This window comes from Symphalangus syndactylus, chromosome 18, assembly GCF_028878055.3.
Source record: "Symphalangus syndactylus isolate Jambi chromosome 18, NHGRI_mSymSyn1-v2.1_pri, whole genome shotgun sequence".
Classification (NCBI taxonomy): Eukaryota; Metazoa; Chordata; class Mammalia; order Primates; family Hylobatidae; genus Symphalangus; species Symphalangus syndactylus.
This window is the reverse complement of record NC_072440.2, coordinates 30,463,997-30,484,701: the sequence shown is the minus strand read 5'-3', so window position 1 is coordinate 30,484,701 and position 20,705 is coordinate 30,463,997. Positions and strand designations below refer to the sequence as shown.

At 40.4% G+C, this 20,705-nt stretch overlaps 1 protein-coding gene across 5 annotated transcripts in view; it reads left to right on the top strand.

The window, feature by feature from the left end:
- CDK7 (cyclin dependent kinase 7) overlaps positions 1-20,705 on the top strand; it is a 44,940-nt gene that overhangs the window by 20,216 nt on the left and 4,019 nt on the right. For 3 of the 5 annotated variants that reach the window (XM_055253019.2, XM_055253018.2, XM_055253017.2), the window contains 5 exons: positions 5,175-5,285; positions 6,937-7,055; positions 9,272-9,371; positions 16,300-16,386; positions 19,989-20,138. In XM_055253019.2, coding sequence (XP_055108994.1) covers positions 5,175-5,285; positions 6,937-7,055; positions 9,272-9,371; positions 16,300-16,386; positions 19,989-20,138 — 567 coding nt within the window. Of the gene's footprint in view, positions 1-1,141; positions 1,210-2,000; positions 2,070-5,174; positions 5,286-6,936; positions 7,056-9,271; positions 9,372-16,299; positions 16,387-19,988; positions 20,139-20,705 lie in introns of all 5 variants that reach the window. The other 2 variants (XM_063623224.1, XM_055253016.2) reach the window with 1 other exon arrangement.

Sequence of the window (20,705 nt, the reverse complement as noted above, 5' to 3'; positions counted from 1 at the left end):
GGAAAATATAATATCTTATCACTAGTTTGCTTTTAGCACAAACAATATGCCACTAATATTTGTAGGGCAAGAGTAGGGAAGCTTATCACCTATATGCTGCACCCTTACATATGTTGTTAGTCTAGTAGTGGTCTTCAGATCCTGATATAGATGAAGTGAAATTGTTTTCACCATTTGCCATAGTCTTTGTTAAGCTATTTGAAAAGTAAAGCAATATAGGCCTGGTATGATGGCTCACGCCTGTAATCCCAGCACTTTGGGAGGGTGAGGTGGGTAGATCGCCTGAGCTCAGGAGTTCGAGACCAGCCTGGCCAATATGGCAAAACCCCGTCTCTAACAAAAATACAAAAAATTAGCCAGGCGTGGAGGTGCATGCCTGTGGTCCCAGCTACTCGGCAGGCTGAGGTGGGAAAATTACTTGAGTCTGGGAGGTGGAGGCTGCAGTGAGCCGAGATCATGCCACTGTACTCCAACCTGGCTGACAGGGTGAAACCCCATCTCAAAAAAAATAAATAAAAATAAAGCAATGTAAAAGAACAACAGATTTGACATAAAAATTGTCAAAGTAGCCCTTATTTTTGTGTGTAATGTTCACTATTTTCTGAGATTACTAACCTTTCTTTAAAAATATGTGTTTGTGGGCCGGGCGCGGTGGCTCACGCTTGTAATCCCAGCACTTTGGGAGGCCGAGGCGGGCGGATCACGAGGTCAGGAGATCAAGACCACAGTGAAACCCCGTCTCTACTAAAAATACAAAAAAAAAAAAAAAAATATGTGTTTGTGGCTGGGTGTGGTGGCTCACGCCTGTAATCCCAGCACTTTAGGAGGCCAAGGCAGGTGGATCACAAAGTCAGGAGTTCGAGACCAGCCTGACCAACATGGTGAAACCCCGTCTTTACTGAAAATACAAAAATTAGCCAGGTGTGGTGGCACGTGCCTGTAATCCCTGCTACTCTGGAGGCTGAGGCAGGAGAATTGCTTGAACCCGGGAAGCAGAGGTTGCAGTGAGCCGAGATCATGCCACTGCACTCTAGCCTGGACGACAGAGTGAGACTCTGTCTCAAAAAGAAAAAAAAAAAAAAAAAAGTGTAAGGTTTGAGATTTCGGAATTATTCACTTTTTGCTTTGCCTTTTTATATAGGTATAAATAGAACCGCCTTAAGAGAGATAAAATTATTACAGGAGCTAAGTCATCCAAATATAATTGGTGTGAGTATGATCAAAACTGTTACTGGAATTTGGGACTCTGCCTTTTCTTAATATAATGGATGTTGATTAAAGGCTTAGCACGATGACTTGTTCTAGATGAGCCTTGCAGAAGCTTAAAGGAAATACATTTCTTATCCCAGTTGTTTTGGTAGGCATTGTCTTTAAAACAATACCACTGATTAAATAAATGAAATATTGACATGTAGGCTAATTTTGTCGGAAATAATTTTGAAGTCTAGGGAGCTCTAGCATATAGTGGCTGAGCGTGTCAACCTGAATTCAAAACCTTTCTTTCTGCCTGTGTGAGACCTTGAGTGTGTTCACTCACAACTCCCCAGAGTCCCTGCCTCATAGGGTAGTTGTGAGACTAGCCAATTGAATAGATGTAAAGTATCTGGAATAGTGCCTACCATAGAAAATGTATTCATTCATTCAATGATAGCTGCTGTTATTTAGAGGATTTCTTAAGAATCACGTTTGGGACTTTTCTTTTGAATTGGAGACTGGAATGAGGTTTTCATTTGTCAATTTCTTAATTCTAACTCCAAATATTTGGGGAAAGAGGTTGGGTATTTTTTTTAAGTAAAATTTAATATTTTTGTGCTTCAAAATACTAATTCCTTTAGTACTGTCTAAAAAAGGACAAATGTCAAATTTAATCAAATGATTTAAGCTTTATAGGGAATTACCAAGAGTTTAAATGCTTTTTAAATTTTTAAAAATTGCCTCAGTTGCTATGATACTGTCAGGTATTAAATAGTGAATCACATTTTAATTTTTTAACTTTGCAGCTCCTTGATGCTTTTGGACATAAATCTAATATTAGCCTTGTCTTTGATTTTATGGAAACTGATCTAGAGGTAAGATTAAGATTCCTGGAGAAATTCCTTTGTCCCAGTTTATCAAACAAGAACCTAAATATTTGTTTTCTACCTAAGAAGATACTGGTAGTAAAAGAAAAAAAGCTTAATTTTGTTGAAATTTGGATGTACTCTGAGTCAAAAGGATCTCTTGAGTTATTTTCTTCTAATCATTTAGTGATATTCCCAGTGTTACATACAAAGATTTGGATTTCATTGGCATTTCTGCCTTCTCAGTTCCCATAGCTAGTTGACGTCATTTTTGGAGAAATGAGCATTAGACCTATAAGATTTTTTTGTTGGTTTTTTTTTTGTTTTTGAGATGGAGTCTCACTCTGTTCACCCAGCCTGGAGTACAATGGCGTGATCTCGGCTCTCTGCAGCCTTCACCTCCTGGGTTCCAGTGATTCTCTCACTTCAGCCTCCCAAGTAGCTGGGATTACAGGTGCCACCACGCCCGGCTAACTTTTATATTTTAAGTAGAGATGGGGTGTCACCATGTTGGCCAGGCTGGTCTTGAACTCCTGACCTCAAGTGATCTGCCCACCTCAGCTTCCCAAAGTGCTAGGATTACAGTTGTGAGTCACCATGCCCAGCGACCTATAAGAATTTAAAGTTTATTTCTGGCCAGTGCAGTGACTCACGCCGGTAATCTCAGCATTTTGAGAGGCCAAGGCAAGAGGATTGCTTAAGCCCAGGAGTTCAAGACCAGCCTGGACCACATAGTGAGATCCTGTCTCTACTTTAAAAATTATATTAAAAAATAAACTTATTTCCATATAATCAGAGTAATAGTCATTCTTTTGAAAGCCAAGTTTTCTTTGTTTTTGTTTTTGTTTTGTTTTTTTTTGAGACAGAGTCTTGCTTTGTTACCCAGGCTGGAGTACAGTGGCGTGATCTCAACTCACTGCAACGTCTGCCTCCCAGGTTCAAGTGATTCTCGTGCCTCAGCCTCCCGAGTAGCTGGGATCACAGGCGCCCATCACCATGCCCAGCTAATTTTTTTGTGTTTTTAATAGAGACGGGATTTCACTATGTTGGACGGGCTGATTTCAAACTCTTGACCTCTGGCGATCCACCTGCCTCAGCCTTCCAAAGTGCTGGGATTATAAGTGTGAGCCACCATGCCCGGCCTCTTTTTTCTTTTTTTGAGACGGAGTCTCGCTCTGTCGCCCAGGCCAGAGTGCAGTGGCGCAATCTCGGCTCACTGCAAGCTCCGCCTCCCGGGTTCACGCCATTCTCCTGCCTCAGCCTCTCTGAGTAGCTGGGACTACAGGCGCCCGCCACCACGCCCGGCTAATTTTTTGTATTTTTAGTAGAGACGGGGTTTCACCGTGTTCTCGATCTCCTGACCTCGTGATCCACCCGCCTCGGCCTCCCAAAGTGCTGGGATTACAAGCGTGAGCCACCGTGCCCGGCCTCGGCCTCTTTCTTTTAGATAAATACTAGCAGTGGTATTGCTAGATCACAAGATTATTGATTAGTGGTATCGATCACAATATTAGTGATGCTATTATAGATCACAATACTAATGGTATTGATGCTGGAAGGACCTATCACAATAGGCTATGGACTCACCACTAGGCTATGGATTGCACCACTGCACTCCATCCTAGGTGACAGAGTGAGACTCCCATCTCGAAAAAAGAAAAAAAGAAACAAAAACATATGCCAGAATTCAGTTGGTACACAGATGTTTGGTTTATTAATAATTTTCAAAACTGGAACAATTCAAACATCCCTCATTCTAACTGTACAAACAAACTGAAATACTACTCAGGAATAGAAACACGCTATTGATAAATGCAACAACACAGATGAATCTGAAATGCATTATACTAAGTGAAAGAAGCCAGGCTAAAAAGACTATGTATTGAATCATTTCATTTATATGATATTCTGGAAAAGGCAAAACCAGATCAGCAGTTATCGGGGCTTTGGGGTAAAGGAAAGGAGTAAGTACAGAGGGGCCTCAGGGAATTTTGGGAGGTTACGGAACTATGCTTTGATTATAGTGGTGGTTACATGACTGGATGCATTTGTCAAAACTCATGGAACTATACACTAAAAAGGGTATGCTTTACCTTAAATCTGATTTTAAAAAAAGAAAAGGGGAACTTTTAGTACCTAACTGATAAATCTAGAATAAACTGACATTAGGCACAGCTCATAAATAATGCCATCAAAACTCAGTCTTACACTTTAAATCAGCTCCGTTTTCTTTTTTTTTTTTGGAGACAGAGTCTTGCCCGGGCTGGAGTGCAGTGGCTGGATCTCTGCTTGCTGCAAGCTCTGCCTCCCGGATTCACACCATTCTCCGGCCTCAGCCTCCCAAGTAGCTGGGACTACAGGTGTCCGCCACCATGCCCGCCTAATTTTTTGTATTTTTAGTAGAGACGGGGTTTCACCGTGTTAGCCAGGATGGTCTCGATCTCCTCACCTCATGATCCGCCCACCTCGGCCTCTCAGAGTGCTGGGATTACAGGTGTGAGCCCGGCCAAATCAGCTCCGTTTTCTTCTCTGTTGCATTCTTCATGTGTACAGTTCTCAATATGGTGTTCCAGATGCTTCTAGGTATATGTTTGTAGAGTTTAATAATACCTGAGGAACGAAAGTGCTTTCTTTTCTTTGATTCTAGCACAAGTACTTGCCCTGGTTGATTGACTTGTCTTGTATCCCTGAACCAGTTACTTGGCCAGGAGACTGCAGTGTGATAATGGGGATGCCTGGGTCATGTGCCTACCTCTGGAGGCCTTAGGTTGGCTCAGTCCTACCTTAACCATTTGGACTAAGCTGAGAAGAGACGGCTTCCCAAAGGAACACTTAACTGCTGTTGTCAGAAGACGCAAGCAAAAACAACAGGTGTTTGCTACTTTCATGCAAAAGCAGTAGAGGACAAAGCACTGCTTTCTTTTCAAACCAGAAATGCTCTGCCTACCCATCTAACTCTGGAGATTCTGACAGTTCTTCCTGAGGAAACTTAGATACTCTTTCTTGAGAGTCTCCTGTATTGATACTTACATTTTAAGTCTGTAAATTGTTTTATGTGGTAGAGTTTATTTGAAATAATAAAGGGTACCTGTATATTGTATACTTGCTTTACAGGTTATAATAAAGGATAATAGTCTTGTGCTGACACCATCACACATCAAAGCCTACATGTTGATGACTCTTCAAGGATTAGAATATTTACATCAACATTGGATCCTACATAGGGTAAGGTTTTTAATATTGCTTCTTTATACTAGTCAAGTTTGATATAGCCAATTTGGTACATAATGGTCTGAATATGTAAATTGTTTAACAATTAATTTATAGCTGACCGTTTTATCCCATCTTTTTCCTATATATTGTTCCCTTCACTTGTTGCAGCAGTTGGTGCTGTGAGGACTCCATATTACTTTGTGAAATTTAGAACTGGAAGAGATCCAGTCCCTTATTTTATTTATTTATTTATTTTTTTGAGATAGTCTTGCTCTGTCACCCAGGCTGGAGTGCAGTGGCATGATCTCTCACTCACTGCAAGCTCCGTCTCCTGGTTTCATGCCATTCTCCTGCCTCAGCCTCCTGAGTAGCTGGGACCACAGGTGCCCGCCACCACACCTGGCTAATTTTTTGTATTTTTTTTTAGTAGAGACGGGGTTTCACCGTGTTAGCCAGAATGGTCTCGATCTCCTGGCCTCATGATCCGCCCATCTTGGCCTCCCAAAGTGCTGGGATTACAGGCATGAGCCATTGCGCCTGGCCCCTAAGTGACCTGACCATGGTTATATTTTTTTTCAAGGTTGGCTGCTGATAATGGACAGAGTATTAAAACATAGGTTTTGACCCAGGCATGGTGGCTCACTTTTGTGTTCCCAGCACTTTGGGAGGCTGAGGCAAGCAGATATCTCGAGCCCAGGAGTTCTAGACCAGCCTGGGCAATATAGCGAAAACTCGTCTCTACAAAAAATACAGAAATTAGCTGGGTGTGGTGGTGCATACCTGTAGTCCCAGCTGCTCAGGAGGCTGAGGTTGGGGGATCACCTGAGCCCAGGAGGCAGGGGTTGCAGTGAGCTGAGACCTCACCACTGCACTCTAGCCTGGGTGACAGGGTGAAACCGTGTCTCAAAAAAAAAAAAAAAAAAAGAACATAGGTCTTTTGGCTTTAACTTCAGTATTCTTTGTGCCATAATGTTGTTGTGGGGAAAAAATATAGTTATAGTGATGGTCTCGGATTAACTCATACAATGCCAAAATACTAGAAAAGTAGTGTTTCTTGTAGCTCTAAAATTCAAGGTACAAAATACGGTTTATGAAATAGTGGGAACATTCAGCTTTTAGAACAACGCTGATAATTTAGCTAGGTAGATGCTAGCTACCTAGCTATTTAGATAAGTAGCTAAGAATATATAATTTATAACTAGTAATTCTCATATCGTAAGTTTAGAATCCCTCTTAGGTTATTGCTGATGTCTTTAGCATAGATTTTGAAGAATGTCATCCTCATTCTTATATTATACATTAACAAATGTGTATCATGAAAGTTCATATTTATTATTAAATTAATAGGAACCATTTATTGAATGCCTACTATGAGCCAGTTATTACACTAGACTACAGAAAATATCAGATTTAATCCTCACAGAAACTCTATGAAGTATGTAAATTATGGCTTAGTGAAATTAAGTGCCTTACCAAGGTTATATATTATAACCAATCCAATTTTGCTTTGATGGGATTTTATATCAGTGGAAAAAAAAATGATTGTTTAGATTTCAGGTGTTACCTTGTTTTTGCTAAGTTTAAAGTTATGCCAACTAAATGTAGCACTACAGTGTTCTCCCTTACCCTGCTTATTTGTTTGTTTAAAACTTCCGTCATATAGGATCTGAAACCAAACAACTTGTTGCTAGATGAAAATGGAGTTCTAAAACTGGCAGATTTTGGCCTGGCCAAATCTTTTGGGAGCCCCAATAGAGCTTATACACATCAGGTTGTAACCAGGTAAGAATCCCTTAAAGCTACATGTACAGGAGGTTGATTAGAAATGAGCATCAACTGGCTTCTCTGAACTATCTTGGCAGAGTTAAGGAATCATTGTTGATTGATATCCTCTTAAAAAATACTGCCATTTGGCCAGGCGCGGTGACTCACGCCTGTAATCCCAGCACTTTGGGAGGCCAAGGCAGGCAGATCACGAGATCAGGAGTTCGAGACCAGCCTGGCCAACATGGTGAAACCCCCGTCTGTACTAAAAATACAAAAAAATTAGCCGGGCATGGTGGCGCGCCTGTAATCCTAGCTACTCAGGAGGCTGAGGCAGGAGAATTGCTTGAACCCGAGAGGCAGAAGTTGCAGTGAGGTGAGATTGCGCCACTGCACTCCAGCCTGAGCGACAGAGAAAGACTCCCTCTCAGGAAAAATAAACAAACAAAAAAATGCCATTTTTATGTTAGGTATACTTTACCATGATGAAAAAATACATAGCCCCTTTTCAAACAGAGTCTAACTCAATCCTAAGACATTTACCTTGTAAATGGGAACAATTTATACTTTTACATTTTAGTTAGATAATCTAGAATTTCAGTGGCTATTCTTCTACCTAATCATCTGATTTATTGGACCCATGTTTATTATGTTGGTCAGTGCTGATTCTGTATCCTTCTATGTAAATGAAAATACTGTAAACAGAGCAATGTCTTGATATTTGAATTTTTCATATTGGTAATTATATTTTCCATTTGTATTTTTGATGTGAAAAAACAGAAAATCACATTAAATAGGAATGATAGATTTTATAATTTTTGTCCCAGTGGCATTTTGTTAATTTCCAAGACCGTTTTAAGGATCTGCAGATTTTCAAATTCTCTATTTTTTCTTTTTCTTTTCTGAGACAGGATCCCACTCTGTTGCCCAGGCTGAAGTGCAGTTGTGCAAACAGTACTCACTGCTGCCTTGACCTCCTGGGTCCAAGCAATCCTGCTACCTCAGCCTTCCAAGTATCTGGGGCCACAGTCATGCCCCACCATGGATGGCTAATTTTTTTAAAGTTTTTATAGAGATAGGTTTCGCCATGTTGCCCAGGCTGGTCTCAAAGTCCTGCACTCAAGCGATCCTCCCACCTCAGCCTCCAGTAGTTCTGGGATTACAGGTGTGAGCCATTGTGCCTGGCCCCAAATTCTCTAGTTTGAATTATTTTGCCACCTTCTTCCAAATAGATGTCACTGAGTATAAATCACCTAAGCCCTGAGTAAGAAGTAGGGGATGTGAGTAATTGTTTATGTAATTGCTAGAGCAGTTAAGCTCAACATTCAGGAACTCATAGAAACAGGGGCCTGTGTACAAGAGCATTGTTAACAGAGCTTTCTTATCTACCAGTTTCTCATATTTTCTCTGTCTGTAAATCAAATTAAGATGAAGACTCTGAGAATTGACAATGGGATTTAGCAGTGTGGACATGACTGATAAGGTTGATAAGAACAGTTTTGGTGGAATGGTAAGGATGAAAGCCTGATTGAAAAGGTCCTTGTGTGCGTGTGTGTGTGTTGTGTTTTGTTTTGTTTTGTTTTGAGACGGAGTCTGTCACTGTCACCCAGGCTGGAGTGCAATGGCGCAATCTTTGCTCACTGCAACCTCTGCCTCCCGGGTGCAAGCAATTTTCCTGCCTCAGCCTCCCAAGTAGCTGGGAATTACAGGCACCCGCCACCATGCCCAGCTAATTTTTTGTATTTTTAATAGAGACAGGTTTCACTATGTTGGCCAGGCTGGTCTCAAACTCCTGACCTCGTGATCCGCCCGCCTCGGCCTCCCAAAGTGCTGGGATTACAGGCGTGAGCCACCGCACCCGGCCTGAAAAGGTTTTAAGAGAGGATGGAAGAAAAGGAATTAGAGACAGTAAGAATAGACAATTCTATGAACTAACCAGAGAATGAGGAGGCACCTATTAGGGGAGGTAGGGTCCAGAGAAGTTTAAGACTGGAAAAATACTAGTATGTTTGTACACTGTTGGGAAAAGTCTAGTAGAAAACAAGACTGATGCTGTAGGAGAAAAGGTAGAGAACTGCAAGAGTATTATATTTAAAACTTCATGAAAGAGTATGGCATCTAGTCCTTAAAGTAAGGGATTGGCTTTAAAAACAGACAAGGATCGTTCAGCTCTAGAGATAGAAGTGCTTTGATAATTTCATGCTAAAATGATACTAATTCTTTTTGTTCTTTAGGTGGTATCGGGCCCCTGAGTTACTATTTGGAGCTAGGATGTATGGTGTAGGTGTGGACATGTGGGCTGTTGGCTGTATATTAGCAGAGTTACTTCTAAGGGTAAGTCTAAATTAATGTACACACTTTAATATTGTTGTTGCAGTTATTTGTTCTTACAGTTTGTATAAGAATTCTTGTCCTAGGCCAGGCACGGTGGCTCACGCCTGTAATCCCAACACTTTGGGAGGCCGAGGCAGGTGGATCACTTGAGGTCAGGAGTTCAAAGCCAGCCTGGCCAACATGGTGAAACCCCATCTCTACTAAAAATAGAAAAATTAGCTGGGCATGGTGGCGGGTGCCTGTAGTCCCAGCTACTCCGGAGGCTGAGACAGGAGAATCGCTTGAACCTGTGAGGCAGAGGTTGCAATGAGCCAAGATTGTGCCACTGCACTCCAGCCTGGACAACAGAGCAAGGCTCCATCTCAAAAACAAAAAAAAAAAGAAAAGAAAAAAAAAGAAAAAGAATTCTTGTCCTGCCAATGTCCTTACAACAAAAAGCCTACAAATAGTCCAATTTTTAAAAAGCCAAGTGCAGCATTTTTTAATGTTAATATGAAATGAGAATATATTCCATTTAGAACAATAAGAACTTTATTGTAGATAGTTTTATACTTCAGAACATAGAAATTCACTTGTAATATGGAAGTATCTCTATAATAACTAAATATGTTCAGATAAACTTTTGTCCTCCTGAGGGGTTTTTTATTTGGGGCTGTTTTAAGTACGCTTTAGGAGATGTATAATACCAACCACTGCAGCTACTACTCTGTATAACTTAAACCTTGTGTGAGACCATTATTTTAGTTCTGTTGAAACAGAACAGATACAATGTTACTATAGCATTTCTGTGACTGAGACCATCATCTTACAGTAAAAAAAATCCCCTATTTCCCCTCACCAGAGAGAAAGATGCTGACTTGGAAACTTCTCTTTAGCTATGAAGTTTAGATCTCCAGAAAGACTAGCCCTTATGAATGATGAAGGTAAAGGGATACAGAGGAATCCTGAAGCTGGGAGTTTTTTTCTCTCCATATTCCGACCCCTGCTCTCCCTCTCCTTAAGCCATATGTATTTAAAGAAATTCAAACCAAGATTGAATAGCTTTTTTATCTCCTTGAACACAGAAAACAACTTCTGTACACCAAAGAGAAAAACACTAAACTAAAAATGTTTAGTTTAAGCATAGTGGTGGCTCACGCCTATAGTCCCAGCTACTTGGGAAGCTGAGGTGGGAGGATCACTTGTACTCAGGAGTTTGAGGCAAGCCTGGACAATATAGCAAGATCCCAATCTCTTAAAATAAAAAAAAGTAAATTCTGTGCATCATTTTGAGAAACTTACCCAATGGGCATTTGTAGAAACACACATTCAAACTTGGAAGGCAATATGGGAATCACAGTGCTAACAGGGGGTCCTGTGAATCAGCTGGCATGATAACTCTGCTACTTAGCCTGAACACAGAGTATACCAGAAATTCACATTGAGAATTTATCAACCACCACAATCCATTCATGGCCAAGAAGAAAACAGAATTCCATAGCCCCTAATGTTTTGACTGATCACTGCATTGAGAAAGCAAGTGAAGAGAGACAGCAGTTGAGAGTTAACAGGTTAGAGATTGTGGACCTGTTAACAATCATACTTGGAAGTTTTTTAGTCATTGGCATTGTTGCTGGAATCATCTTTAAAGTTATAAGGAAAATGACATGCAGACTAAAGAATCGTTCTTCTGCCATGCCTTTTGTCCTGTTTTAAGCTGTCCCTGTGCTCAATTGAAAAGGTAAAAATGTTGCCCATATGAATGCTTAGCCAGGGATCACCAGATAGTTATTAAGGATCTTCAGATAGTAATGAATACTTCCAAAATGAAAGGCAGACTGAAACAAACTAAAAAGAAACTTGGAAAAAACGGAAACAACCAAAGCAGAAGAAAATTCACTGCCCCCAGCCCCCTTTCCAAATCTTCAGGGATCTAAGAGATTATAGTGCATCTATAGAATAAGCACACCATACTTTTTTAAAAGGGGAACAATCAAATAAGAGATACTTGAAATATTAAAAATAGAAGATAGCCAAAGGCAAACAAAAACAGTGAAAGGAATGGGAAAGTAAGCTGTAAAACTCTTTCATTAAGTAAAATCAAAAGATGAAGAGATGGCCAGGCACAGTGGTGCACACCTGTGGTCCCAGCTACGTGTGAGGCTGAGGCCGGAGAATCTCTTCAGCCCAGCAGTTCAAGACCAGCCTGGATAACATTGTGAAACCCTGTCTCAATAAAAAGATAGATGGACTATAGTAGAGAAAAGATAAAATTAACAGATTGATCCAGGATTGATTCTAGAATGTACCAAGAGAAAACAAAGAAAATGGAGGGTAGGAAATCTCAAAATAGTGAAGCATTGCTAGATGTGAATCGTCAGACTAAAAGTGCCATGAAGAGTACAATTTTGAGGCTGGGTGCCGTAGCTCATGCCTGTAATCCCAGCACTTTGGGAGGCCGAGGCGGGCGGATCACCTGAGGCTGGGAGTTTGAGACCAGCCTGGCCAACATGGAGAAACCCTATCTCTACTAAAAATGCAAAATTAGCTGGGTTTGGTGGAACATGCCTGTAATCCCAGCTACTCGGGAGACTGAGGCAGGAGAATCGCTTGAACCCGGGAGGTGGAGGTCGCAGTGAGCCAGAGATGACGCCATTGCACTCCAGCCTGGGCAACAAATGTGAAACTCCGTCTAAAACAAAAAGGCCAGGCACGGCGGCTCACGCCTGTAATCCCAGCACTTTGGGAGGCTGAGGCAGGCAGATCACGAGGTGAGGAGATTGAGACCATCCTGGCTAACACAGTGAAACCCCGTCTCTGCTAAAATTACAAAAAAAATTAGCCAGGCATGGTGGCGGGCGTCTGTAGTTCCAGCTATTCGGGAGGCTGAGGCAGGAGAATGGCATGAACCTGGGAGGTGGAGCTTGCAGTGAGCCGAGATTGCACCACCGCACTCCAGCCTGGGTGACAGAGCGAGACTCCGTCTCAAAAAATAAAAATAAGAGTACAATTATGAAAATTACAAAGAAAACTTTTTAAAAAAATACTGTAAAGTCTCTGCATAAATAAATGAAAAAAATACCTGTACCAAGACACACTGTTGTGAAATTTCAGAATACGAAGGGATAAGGAAAATTTTATTTCCACAGAGAAGAAAAGCAGCATACATAGAAAAGAAAAGAAACTGTTAGTGAAAAAGAATGACATGAGCCTTCTCAACAGCAGCACTGGAATCTGGAAGTGTTCACATTGTGAGGGAAAATGATGTTCAACCTAGAATTCTTTGCCTGTTCATATTTTCAGTTAGCTCTGAGGGCAACTACAATTTATTACATCAGAAATTTACATCTAGGCCAGGCGGGGTAGCTCACTCCTGTAATCCCAGTACTTTGGGAGACCAAGGTGGGTGGATCACTTGAGCTCAGGAGTTTGAGACTCACTTGGGCAATGTAGTGAAACCCCGTCTCTACCAAAAATATAAAAATTAGCCAGGCATGGTATTGAGTGCGTGTTTTCCCAGCTACTCAGGAAGCTGAGGTGGTAGGATCACTGGAACCTGGGAATTTGAGGCTGCAGTGAGGGTGAGATCGTGCCACATCACTTCAGCCTGGGTGACAGAGCAAGATACCATCTAAAAAAAAAAAAAAAAAAAAATCAAGAAATTAGCCAGACATGGTAGTGCATGCCTGTAGTCCCAGCTGCTTGGGAGGCTGAAGTAGGATTGCTTGAGCCTAGTTGTCAAGGCTGCAGTGAGCCACATTTGTGCCACTGCATTCCAGCCTGGGCAGCAGGCTGGGGTTCACCTTTAATTCGGCTCTGCAGGCGCTTCCGTGCTCTCCACCTGGTGTGTATAGGGCATTTGGGGCCTTTAGAGGGCGCACTTGCGGTCAGCAGGCTGAAGAGGCTGCAGCGGCGAAGGCTGGGGAGCTGAGCTGAGCTGGTGCAGAGACAGCACAGGAGAAAAACAGAACTGAAAAATTCACACCAAATTAGAGGAGACAGACCTTGTCTCAAAAACAAGAAAGTTTAGGGCTGGGCGCGGTGGCTTATGCCTGTAATCCCAGCACTTTGGGAGGCCGAGGCAGGTGGATCACCTGAGGTCAGGAGTTCGAGACCAGCCTGGCCAACATGGTGAGACCTGGTCTCTACTAAAAATACAAAAATTAGCTGGGCGTGGTGGCGGGCGCCTGTAATCCCAGCTACTTGGGAAGCTGAGGCGCTTGAACCCACAAGGCAGAGGTTGCAGAGATAAACCAACAGGAAGACATGAGATGCAGGGAACATAAGATTCAACACAGGAAAGAGGCAATTCAAATTCTCATTTAATAGTGAAGGAAAGTTCTGGGAAAGCAGGTATGCATCAGGCCTGGAGAGTAGCTAGTCCAGATGGGAGCAGGTGGGGTGAGGACTTCAGCAGGAGTGGCTTCCAGGAAAAAAAAAAAAAAAGGAACCAATGGATATGATTGGTTTAGTCATATAGAAACTGATATTTAATAACTGGAATATTTAGCTTTTATATAAACCAAGTTGCCAAAGAGCAGGCATTACAAGTTGGTGGCGGAGGGCTAGGAAATCATTACCTTTAGGAAAACCAAATTGTATAAGAAGGGGAATTAATCTTAATTTTGGCTCTGCACTGAGCAAAAGTTACATAATTATCAAAAGTGAGAGGGAGTTGATGGGTCAAAGAACCAATTTTTATTATAAGTCCTTAGTACTATTTAGTGTTTTAACAAGGTTCATGTATTTAATACAAATAAGACATTTTAAACACACAGCTTAAGTCCCAAAGCAGCTCTTTCTTTAGGGAAAAATAGTTTTTTTAGTATGGATATTTTCAAACATGCAAAAGCAAAGACTAGTAAAATGAGCCTCTATACTCATCAGCCAGTTTCAACAGTTTCAACATATGATCCATTTTATCAGTACTCTCCCACACTAGATATTTTTGCCACAAATCCCAAACATGTAACTTTATCCATGTTTCTTTCGTATTTTTCTCTATAAGGATTCCTTTTTTTTTCTTTTTCTTTTTTTTTTTTTTTTGAGACAGAGTCTTACTTTGTCGCCCAGGCTGGAGTGCAGTGGCATGATCTCAGCTCATTGCAACCTCTGCCTCCCAGGCTCAAGCGATTCTCGTGCCTCAGCCTCCCAAGTAGCTGAGATTACAGCCGTGCACCATGACACCTGGCTAGTTTTTGTATTTTTTAGTAAAAATGGTTTTGTGATGTTGACCAGGCTGGTCTCGAACTCCTAGCCTCAATTGATCCACCCGCCTCACCCTCCTAAAGTGCTGGGATTACAGGAGTGAGCCACCACACCCGGCCATCTATAAGGATTCTTTAATCATAACCATAATACCACTGTCATCTGAAAAAAGTGAACATTAATTCCTTAATAAAATTAAGTCTGTATTCAGATTTTCCTACTTTTTCTCATAAATGTCTTTTACATAGGCTTGTTCAAATTGGAGTGTGAAATCCATACATCAGACAGCTTAGTTTCATTTTTACATCATACAACAGCACACCAATTCTTAAAATTTGTTTAAATTACAAACTTGTCCACAATTTGGTCTGCAAAGTGAGGGTACAGGTGCCCTACAAAAGAAAAAAGATAATCCTTTTGGGTTTAAGAAGAAAATTAGTATGTCTAAAAATAGTTGTAATATTATTTAATATCCTTTTAGTTTTTTTTTTTTTTAAGATGGATTCTTGTTCTGTCGTCCAAGCTGGAGTACAGTGGCTCCATCTCTGCTCACTGCAGCCTCCATCTCTCAGTACAAGTGATTCTCCTGCCTCAGCCTCCTGAGGAGCTGGGACTACAGGCGTGCACCACCATGCCTGGCTAATTTTTGTATGTTTGGTAGAGACAGGGTTTCAGCATGTTGGCCAGACTGGTCTTGAACTCCTGACCCATCTAGAGTAGGTGCCCTTTCGATGTGGTCTAGGATCTTGTACTTACTCAACACACCAAATTGTAAATGCTTGTTTATGTGTATCAGCACTGCTTACCACCTCCACCTAAGGGGAGGGCAGGGAATGTCTCATTTTCCTCTCTTAATTCCTGAGGCTTAGCACAATGCCTGTTATACGGTGAGTGTTTATTAAAATTTGGAGTGAATAAAATGGATAATAAAGGTGCTATTCTGTTGGTTAGCAGTGGCAGGATCTAATAACATACCCAATATACTTCATACTAAATTTTCAATATTTGTTGCAGAGTTTTTAAGTTTTTCTTAATTACATTTATAGTATTTGTCTAACAGGTATCAAAAACCACCTCGAAGGCCAGGCATGGTGGCTGACGCCTGTAATCCCGGCACTTTGGGAGGCTGAGGCGGGCAAATCACGAGGTCAGGAGATCTAGACCATCCTGGCTAACACAGTGAAACCCTGTCTCTACTAAAAATACAAAAAAAAAAAAAAAATTAGCCAGGCATGGTGGTGGGTGCCTGTAGTCCCAGCTACTCTGGAGGCTGAGGCAGGAAAATGGCCTGAACCCAGGAGGCAGAGCTTGCACTCCTGCACTCCAGCCTGGGCAAAAGAGCGAAACTCTGTCTCAAAAAAAAAAAAAAAAAAAAAAAAAAAAACCCACCTCGAAGCCTGGCGTGGTGGCTCATGCCTGTAATCCTAGCACTTTGGGAGGCCGAAGTGGGCAGATCACTTGAGGTCAGGACTTCGAGACCAGCCTGGCCAACATGGCAAAACCCCATCTCTACTAAAAATACAAAAATTAGCCAGGCATGGTGGCATGCCCCTGCAGTCCCAGCTACTCGGGAGGCTGAGGGAGGAGAATCGCTTGAAATGAGGAGGAAGTTGCAGTGAGCCAGGATCGCATCACTCACTGCAGCCTGGGTGACAGAGCGAGACTCTGTCTCTCTAAAAAAAGAAAAAAATTAAAAAAAAAAAAACCCACCTTGAAAAGTCTCCCTCTTACTTTCTTTCAGGTTCCTTTTTTGCCAGGAGATTCAGACCTCGATCAGCTAACAAGAATATTTGAAACTTTGGGCACACCAACTGAGGAACAGTGGCCGGTAAGCCTTTATGCATTTTCTTTGAAATGTAATTAGGACTCTGTAAAGTTCTTAAACTGTCATATACTTTATATAGTGCTGTCACGTGAATATTAAAGACATTCATTATAATATGTACTCAGAACATTTTAAATGATAAAGTATATAAAGAAGTTACAATTGTGATATACCATCCAACCCCTTGTATACATGTAGTCCTTTCCCCCCACCCCAGTAATCCCGACCTCGGAGTAATAACTATTAATAATTCAGTGTAAAGTCATGTTAGGAGTTTATATGCACACTGTGAACATAAAAGGGTTGCACGTTCTTTCACTCCTTGACAAAAATGGGTTCACGTCGTATATATACATGGTGTGAACCCATTATATATATAAAACCCATTACACACACGCACACACGTAGGTATACATATATGTATATATGATGTTTCTCTTAGATTTTTTTAAAATCAATTTTTGTATTTTTTTTTTTTTTTTTTTAATAGAGATGGGGTTTCACCATGATGCCCAGGCTGGTCTCAAACTCCTCGTCTCAAGCAGTTCTGCCTCGGCCTCCCAAAGTGCTGGCATTACAGGCATGAGCCAGCGCACTTGGCTAACATGATTTTCTACATAGTAATTGCTTACTGATGTTTCTCTTCGATTTTTTAAAAATTAAACTTCTTGGCAGGTGCGATGGCTCACGCCTGTAATCCCAGCACTTTGGGAGGCTGAGGCGGGCAGATTATTTGAGGCCAGGAGTTTGAGACCAGCCTGGGCTACAGAGTGAGACTCTGTCTCCAAAAAAAAAAAAAAAAAAATTAAACTTCTTATTTTGAGAATATTATTCACATGCAATTGTGAATATATAATTCACAATTATATCTTGTGGCTGGGTACAATGGCTCATGCCTGTAATCCCAGCACTTTGGGAACTGAGGTAAATGGGTCACTTGAGCCCAGGAGTTTAAGACCAGCCTGGGCAACATAGTGAGACTTCGTGTCTATAAAAAACAAAAATTAAAAATTAGCCAGGCATGGTGGTGCACACATTATGGTCCCAGCTACTCAGGAGGCTGAGGTAGGAGGATTGCTTGAGCCTAGGAGGTCAAGGCTGCAGTGAGCTGTGATTGCACCACTGCGCTTTACCAGCCTGAGTAACAGAATGAGTCCCTGTCTCAAAACGATAATAGTAATACTACAGACATATTTCATGGACCCTTTACCTAGCTTTTACAAGATGGGAGCATCTTATAAATAAAATCAGTACAGTATCACACCAGGATGCTACAGTCAAGATACAGAATATCACCACAAGAATCTCATGGTATTCTTTTATGGCTGTGCTTACTTTCCTTGTACCCACTCCTTAACTCTTGGCAATCACTAATTTGTTCTCCAGCTCTGTAATTTTGTCATTTCAAGAATGTTATGTAAATGGATAAATGGAATCACACAATATGTAACTTGGTGGGATTAACTTTTTCATATCCATCATAAATGGAAGTTCATTCAGGTCATTGCATGTTAATAATTCATTCTCTCTTTTGTTAACTGCTGAGTATTGTGTGGATTTATTTCAGTTTCTTCAACCGTTCACCCATTGAAGGACATCTGTATTTGTGTTGTTTCCAATGTGGGGCTATTACCAATAAAACTGCTCTAAACATTTATGTACAGTTTTTTATATAAGAATATATTTTTATTTCTCTGGGATAAATGCCCAGGAGTTCAGTTCTTGAGTCATATGGTAGTTACATATTAATTTTTAAATAACCTGCAAAACTCCAGAGCAGCTGTACTGTTTTACATCCTCATCAGCAGTAAATGAATGCTCCAGTTTCTTGGAATCCTCTCCAGCATTTGGTGTTGTCACTTTTTAATTTTAGGCATTCTAATGAGTGTGTCATGATAGCTCATTTTGATTTTAATTTTTCACTGCCCTAATGGTTAATGGTGTTGAATATCTTTTCTTGTGCTTATTTGCCATCTTTAGTTAAATGTCTCTTCCCCATTTTCTGATTGGATTCTTTGATTTTTGACTGTTGAGTATTGAGAGCTCTTCATATATTCTAGATAGTAGTCCAAAAAGTATATGTAGTTTGCAGATGTTTTCCCTTGTGCTGCCTTTTCATCCTCTGCAAAATTGTAATCAGGCTTGTCACTTTTTCTTTAATTGATCATCCTTTTGATGTCAAGTCAAAGAGCTCTTTTGCCCAGCCCAAAGATTTTTTGACAATTTTTTTTTTTTTTTTTCCTCAAGACAAGATCAGGCTCTGTTGCCCAGGCTGGAGTGCAGTGGTGTGATCTCAGCTCACTGCAACTTCCACTTCCCGGGCTCAAGCCATCCTCCCACCTCAGCCTCTTGAGTAGCTGGGGCTGTAGGCGTGCACCACCACGCCCAGCTAGTTTTTGTGTTTTTTGTAGAGACAGGGTTTCTGCATGTTTCCCAGGCTGGTCTGAAACTCGTGAGTTCAAACGATTTGCCCGCCTTGGCCTCCCAAAGTGCTGGGATTACAGGCATGAGTCACCATGCCCTTGGCTGTGACAATTTTTTTTTGTATTTTTTTCTACAAGTTTTGTGGTTTTACACTTAAGTCCAAGATCTGTTTAGAGTTTACCTTTATATGATGTGTGAGACTTAGGGCAAGGTTCAGTTTTTGTTTTTGTTTTTTTCTTTGACATGGTCTCACTCTGTTCCCCAGGTTGGAGTGGGGTCTCATTTTCTTGTCCAGGCTGGTCTCGAACTCCTGAGCTCAAGTGACCCTCCTGCCTCAATCTCCCAAAGTGCTGGGATTACAAGCGTAAGCCACCACACCCAGCCAAGTTCAGATTTTTGCACATGTATGTCAAAGTGCTCTAGCAGTATTTGTTGAAATGAATGACTGTCTCTTCATTTAGTTTTTCACTTTTTTCAAAAATCCTTTTGGCAGATTTGTGTGGATTTCTAAGTCCTTTATTGAGTTCCATTGATTTATGTATCTCTCTGCCAATACAACACAGTCTTAATCAAAGTAGCTATATATTAAATCTAGAAATCAGGTAAAATGAGTCCTCCCACTTTATTGTTCTTTTTCAAAATCATTTTAGCTACTGTAGTCCTTTGCCTTTCCATATAAATTGTAGAATAATTGGTCCTATATCTAAGATAATTTTGCTAGGATTTTGATAAAAATTACATTAAACTTGCAAATCAATTTGAGGATAATTAATGTCTTTCCTCTGTTGAATATTCCAATATGTGAACATGGTATGTTTCACCATTTATTGAGATCTTTTGATAATTTTCATCAGTATTGTATAGCTTATAGTATATTACCCTATACATGTTTTGTTACATTTTTCACCTGTTTCATTTTTCTTTTTGGGCTGATTAGAAATAGTACTGTGTTTTTAATTTTGATGTCCACATATTCATTGCTAGTGTACAGAATTACAATTGATTTTTAAATTTTCAATTTATATCATTTTCAGCCTTGCCTTACTACTAGTTCTAGGACTTTTTAATAGATTTCTTGGAATTTTCTATATAAACCACCATATCACCTGAAAATGATTTATTTCATTTGCAATCTATATGCCTTTAATCCTTAAGTTTGAATTATAAAATTATTTTTACAGGACATGTGTAGTCTTCCAGATTATGTGACATTTAAGAGTTTCCCTGGAATCCCGTTGCATCACATCTTCAGTGCAGCAGGAGACGACTTACTAGATCTCATACAAGGCTTATTCTTATTTAATCCATGTGCTCGAATTACGGCCACACAGGTATTTTAGTGTATCTTTTTTATACTAGGAAATATAAAAATAATCTTAACTGTAGCATTGATAAAAATAGAATTTCATAAAATTAACATTTTTTAAATACTGGAAAGATGTGTTTTTGTTTTAAGAAATAACAAACTTTGTATCTTTTCCCCAAACCACAAACACTATTAAGACTGAGATTAAATTATATGCACCCAGAGACACAGGAGAGTTTACACTTATTACACTTGCTTAGGGACACTTAATTGGCTTGTAAATACTTTACTTAGAGAGAAAAAGAAAACCAAGGCTTTTTATTTGTTAAGAAACTGGTATATTTCAGTTGAGCTCTTTCAAATTCATTTAAATCTTGTAGCAAGCCTAATGCTGAAAGTAGTTTGTTCGGCTTATTTTTCCTTCCCTATATAATGCAATCCAGGTATGCATGCTGGTCATTTTCACATTCAGAACATGGGGAGGAAATGGTATAGTCAGATATAATTGTATGCTTACAAAAGCTTGAAAAATATTTGAAATAAAACAAAAACTGAAACTAACTGCTGTTTAAAGGAAATAACAATCAAACTC